This window comes from Myotis brandtii, unplaced genomic scaffold, assembly GCF_000412655.1.
Source record: "Myotis brandtii unplaced genomic scaffold, ASM41265v1 scaffold786, whole genome shotgun sequence".
In the NCBI taxonomy this organism is placed as follows: Eukaryota; Metazoa; Chordata; class Mammalia; order Chiroptera; family Vespertilionidae; genus Myotis; species Myotis brandtii.
In genome coordinates this window covers 500,843-506,748 of record NW_005371157.1, presented here as the reverse complement: position 1 = coordinate 506,748, position 5,906 = coordinate 500,843, and the positions used below count along the sequence as shown (strand labels likewise).

General features: G+C 54.8%; 1 protein-coding gene across 1 annotated transcript; it reads right to left on the bottom strand.

Moving 5' to 3' along the window:
- Positions 1-393: 393 nt before the first annotated feature.
- On the bottom strand, positions 394-4,263 carry FTSJ2 (FtsJ RNA methyltransferase homolog 2 (E. coli)). Its single transcript, XM_014530989.1, has 2 exons — positions 3,322-4,263; positions 394-1,425 (listed from the first exon to the last, which is right to left on the bottom strand). The coding sequence occupies exons 1-2, from the start codon at positions 3,641-3,643 to the stop codon at positions 983-985; spliced, it is 765 nt and encodes a 254-aa protein (XP_014386475.1). The 5' UTR covers positions 3,644-4,263; the 3' UTR covers positions 394-982.
- Between the last annotated feature and the right edge of the window lie 1,643 nt (positions 4,264-5,906).

The window sequence follows — 5,906 nt, the reverse complement described above, 5'->3', positions numbered from 1 at the left end:
TGGCCCTTTTTCCCCCCCCCCTCCCCTCCGAAAAAAAAAAAAAAAATAAAAAAAAAAAAAAAAAAAAAGCAAACTTAAGCCCTGGCTGGTGTGGCTCAGTGGATACAGCATCAGCCCACGGACTGAAAGTTCCTGGGTTGGATTCCGGTCAGGGCACATGCCCGGGGTGTGGGCTCACTCCCCAGTGGGGGGAGTGCAGGAGGCAGCCGATCAATAATTCTCTCTCATCATTGATGTTTCTATCTCTCCCTCTCCTTCCTCTCTGACATCAATAAAAAAATTTTTTAAAAAAAAAGCAAACTTAAAAGCATGGAAATCCCTCAGGCAATACAGCCTACCTGTTTATAAAGTGGCCTCAATGCCCTGGAAGGAAAAGGGAAATCACACGCATGCTGCCTGCTTTGGCAATGACCTTTACTGTCCAGGGAGCCCGAGTATTACAGCCCTGTCTTTCCAGCAAAACCCAAAGCACACCCGCCCATGCACAGTTCACACGAGTGTCTCCCTAACTGCCTGGGGACATTGCTGCTTGAAGGGTGGATGCATCTCCGGATCATTCACCAGAAGGAATTTAGTCCCCAGACGGGAATTTCAGATTTTCCCACATGACGCTGTAGAGCCAAAATCTCAGCTGGAAACCTGCGCTGTCCGGAGCAGAGGCGGACCCTGTTCTGTGGCCACTTCAGCCCGTAAGACGAGCGTGTGGCAGGCGCGTCTCTCCGGCTGCCTGTGTTTATCCTTCCCTGCCCAGCCTGTCGGCTCGTCCTTTCATCTTTGTCCCTCTCTCAGGATAACTTCCTCTTCACAAATCACGTGACAGACCGTTTTTTATCATGGCCACTGAATACAGTTCTGTCCTCTTCGGTTTAGAAAGATCCCCACTTGTCCTGCCCGCTGCCTCCCAGGTCAAGCCCGGGCCTCCCAGCCCTGCAGAGTACAGCGACGTGTGCGGTGACCAGGCCCTGCAAGGGTGGGAGGGAGCTCAGGCCCCCCTGGGCCCCCGGGCTCTGCGGTACTGTGTGGCCAAGAGGTACACCTCTGAGGACTCCTTCCTGCTGGCCTCAGGCTTCAGGGTCCTCACGCTCTGGAATTCCTCCATCAGTCTCTTCTGTAACCGGTGGCTCTGACTTCCAGCCCAGGTTTTACAGAGAAATGTGCCCCCGGGACACAGCAGGTCTGGAGCCATGTCCAGAAGCGACCAGCACAGGCCAATGAGCCTGTCGTGGTCCAGGCCCCGGATGCCTGTGGCGTTGGGGGCCATGTCACTCAGAACCACATCTGCTCTCCCGCCGGGAAGCAGCTCTTGGATTCTCTGCAGGGTCCGTGGGTCCGTCACGTCAGCGGGGCACACGAACGTCGCTCCTCCCAGGGGGGCGATGTGAAGAAGATCGACCCCGAGCACAAAGCCCACGGGACTGCTGGGATCTAAGGAAGAAACTGGGAATCAGTTATTTACACCGATTCTTCCCACAAAAGCACATGCCGCGAAGTCGTGAAATAGGACCAAGGCAAAGAGCTAATGTGCAGACAGGCGGACACGGGCCGTTTCCCACTCTCTACATCCTGCACGTGCACACGTGGGGGAGTGGGGGTGCCTCCCACCACATCTGAGAAAACCGGCCCAGAGGCGCCAGTGCTGTCCGAGCGGAAGGCAGGCCCGGGGCCATACCCCGGACGCGTCTCCAGCTCTAATGTCATTTCATTTCATCCCGGAGACTGCTCACCTGGTGAGCGAAGATAGAAACTGTTACACTAGCATGTAAAGTGCCCCTGGGTTAAACCAACGGGTCTGTCTGTAGCTTCAGCCGAATTCTTTCCATTAAAAAGAGGCTGAGATATGGGGGAAAGGGCAGATGTAGAATAAGGGCCAAGAGTGGTCCCTGCCCACGTCCGACTTCCCGCAGCGGCTGGCCGGCTCGGTGCTTTCCCCGAGCATCACGTCACCCCCGCAGGAGCGTCCACCGAGGCAAATCGCTCTGGGTGCAGTTGGGCAACTTCCGGGAGGAAGAGAAAGCAAGCTGCTCGCCCACACACTCTGCTTCCACTTCTCCCCACGTCCACCGTGGCCTCCTGCTCCTCCACACAGCCCGTCGGGGACAGGAACCACTGCAGTGGCGCCAGGGACGTTTCTGACCCAAGTTCAGTCACTCGGTCAACAAGCATGGGAAGTAAAAACAATGTTTTTATGCCAATTCTCAAGCCCCACGGCGCCCCACCCAGCCATGTGGCGGGGCTGCTGAGTGAACCAGGCAGGCCCAATGCTATACCTTCTGCGGGTCACTCCACTCCTCTACCTCAGTTTTCTCGTGAGGAAAATGGGCACAAACGCCCCCACGCTAAGGCAGCTGGGAGAGATGTTGGTGAACTGTCACAAATGTCATGTAACGCCAGCGCACGCAGGACCCTCAGACTCTACGGCTGGGAATGCAGACGGCAAGAAGGCTCACTGCAGCGCCAAGACCTGATGCCCTAGATGCGGGGACAGTCCCCCAGGACCTGCTCAAAAGGATGCTGTTGTCTTTTAAGTTCTATGGGTGTTGGTTTACCTGTTTATTAATCAGGGGAACCTTTTTCATATTTTTAAAAAAGACACCTTTGACAGCCCAGGCTGGTGTGGCTCAGTTGGTTAGAGCGCCATCCCATACCTGGAAAGGCTGCAGGTTCGATTCCCAGTCAGGGTTCATACCTATGTTGTGGGTTCGAACCCCGGTTGGGGTAAGTGCAGAAGAAGGCAGCCAATCAATGTTCTCTCTCATATCAATGTCTCTCCCCTCCCCGTCCCTCCCCCAATCTCCTCTCTCTAAAATCAATAAGCATAACCTTGGGTGAGGATTGAAAAAAAAAAAAAACCTTTGATAAAACCCGAAAATATGAAAGATAAAAGCTGCGTCCCTCGGGTTGAGCCCGAGTTGAGAGTCCGGAGCCCCAGCTGTGCGAGCGGAGCAGCCCCAGCGGGACCTCGGGGAGCCCACGGGCTTCAGCAGCAGGACCGGAACGGTGCGGTCACAGACACAGCACTGCCATCAGCGGAAAAGGCCGGGTAAGGCTTCTCGGCAGCAAGAGGGCTGCGGTGGAAGCGCATCCCGAAAAGCACGTGGGTACGGCGTTGCGTGTGCAAAAAAAGAACTCTGAAGGGACGCACACCACGCACACGAGCGGGGTGATCCGAGGCGATTCTAATCATCACCGCACCTTTCATTCTGAACATGTCGGTGTCCTGTCTTTACCATTATTACTACCAAACAACCACCTTCAGAGAGCGCGCCACCGCTCTGTCCTCGGGCCTCTGGCTCACGCTGGCCCACGAGCTGCGAGACCCACCTGTGCCTGCAGCATTGACTCTCTGCACCGCCACCTGGCTCCACGCCCCGGGGGCCGCCCCGCAGTCTAACACCCGGAGGCCGGGCCGCAGGATCCGGTGCCTCCTGTCCACCTCCAGAAGCTTGAAGGCACTCCGACACCGGTAACTCTCCACCTTCGCCGCCTTCACGAATGGGTCCTTCAGGTGCCGCGTCAGCCACAGGTGCTCAGCGCCCGTGCGGGCCTTGCAGTGTCTCGCCGCCGTGTGGAGCCCGTGGCGCTGCAGGGACGCACACGCCAGCCTGCAGCACCTGGCGAGAGAAAGGGGCAGCCGGGTTGGCATCCCATATCCACTAGTCCCAAGCTTGGTGGGCCCGGGGCAAGCCGTGCCGTTTTAGACATGCAGCACCGGGGCCCACGAGGGGAGGCAATGTGACAAAGCCAGTCAGAAAGCGGGTTCAGGTGCTGACCTGGGACCCCCCCCACAATTTATACGGAAGTCCCAGCCCCTAGCACCTCAAAATGGACTGGTCTTTAAAGAGGTAATTGAGCTAAAAGGAGGTCAGAGGGGTGGGCCCGAATCCCATAGGACTGGTGTCCGTATGAGTTAGGACACCCAGGCAGACGGACAGCCAGGTGGGGACTCAGGAAGGAGCCGGCCGCCCACACGGAGACAGGCTCAGAAGAAACCAGCCTGCTGACACCTTGATTCTGGACTGCTCCTCGGCCAGCACGTCAGAATGAATTTCGGTTGTTAAAGCCGCCTGCTCCGCGGGGCCTCGCTACGGCAGCCTGAGCACTGACACAGCAGGCGGCTCCCTGTGGTCAAGAAGTGTTCTTCGCCCTGGCGGGGAGCTCAGTTGTTAGGACATCGTCCCGATGTGCCCAAGTTGCGGGTTCGAGCCCCAGTCATGGCACATACAAGAACCAACCAATGAATCCATAAATAGGTGGAACCAATGAATGCATAAATAGGGCGGGGCCTCGCTACGGCAGCCTGAGCACTGACACAGCGGGCAGCTCCCTGTGGTCAAGAAGTGTTCTTTGCCCTGGCGGGGAGCTCAGTTGTTAGGATATCGTCCCGATGTGCCCAAGTTGAGGGTTCGAGCCCCAGTCATGGCACATACAAGAACCAACCAATGAATCCATAAATAGGTGGAACCAATGAATGCATAAATAGGTGGAATCAATCTCTCTCTCTCTCTCTCTCTCTCTCTCTCTATTTCTCAAATCAATCAATCAATCAATAAGTGTTTTCCTCTCCTGAAGTTTTCTCCGTAAGGAAAACTCAGACATCAGTGACAGCACCTTCTTTGTATCAACCCAGATCCTCCCAGTCCTGGTTAGTGGCACTGACATAGCGAAAGGAACATTCTTTCCCGCCTGGTACAGCTGTTCGATAGATGGTGAGAGACGGGGAGACAGCCCCAGGAGGACGCGCCTTGCCTGGCTACGTGGTTCCTGGTGAGATAGTTCGGTGGCCAGAGATCCTGACCTTCACGTTTCTTTTTTTTTTATTATTTTAATGTATTTTTATTGACTTCAGAGAGGGAGGGAGAAACATGAGAGTCATCAATGGGCTGCCTCCTGCACGCCCCCTACTGGGGATCAAGCCTGTAACCCGGGCATGTGCCCTGACAGGGAATGGAAAGGTGACCTCCTGGTTCATAGGTCAATGCTCAACCACAGAGCCACACCTGACCAGCACATTTCTTAACGAAACTGAATCAACTGGTGTGAATAGTTTAAGGGCAAGCTCCAAGTCTCTTTGGAAAAGTTAGGTTTTAACAGTTTAGCAACTGCCAAGAGTCTTCATTTAACTCTCAGACCTACAAAATAGGTTCTATACTTTTATTATGTTTTTATTACATTTTTCTGATGATGAAAAAAAAATGCCTCCTGCACGCCCCCTACTGGGGATCAAGCCTGTAACCGGGGCATGTGCCCTGACCGGGAATGGAAAGGTGACCCCTTGGTTCATAGGTCAATGCTCAACCACAGAGCCACACCTGACCAGGACATTTCTTAAGGAAACTGAATCAACTGGTGTGAATAGTTTAAGGGAAAAGTTAGGTTTTAACAGTTTAGCAACTGCCAAGAGTCTTCATTTAACTCTCAGACCTACAAAATAGGTTCTATACTTTTATTATGTTTTTATTACATTTTTCTGATGATGAAAAAAAAAAAGCTATCATTACACACACACACACACACACACACACACACACACACACACACGCTCCAGGCCAAAGCCTGTTCAACACCAAGGCATGTTCACACGACCTGAAGACAGTAACTCAGGAATCACGGCCTTCAAGTGCCATAGCCTCAGGGGAGAGGGCAGATGGTCCTGGTGCCAGAACCAACCCCGAGAAGGAGGGGTGGAGCTGGAGTTACACAAACAACCCCCTGATCTGGGCAGCGGGCCTCTGACCTCCTCCCACCCCATCCACATCCCGGATTCGGCCAATCAGCCCTTCCTTTCTCAGCAGCCACAGCCTGGAGGCCTGGGTGCGCTTCACCAGCTTCACCTCCACCTGCGGGGGCCCCCTCCTCTCCACCTGCGGGGCCCCCTCCTCTCCACCTGCGGGCTCCCTCCTCTCCAC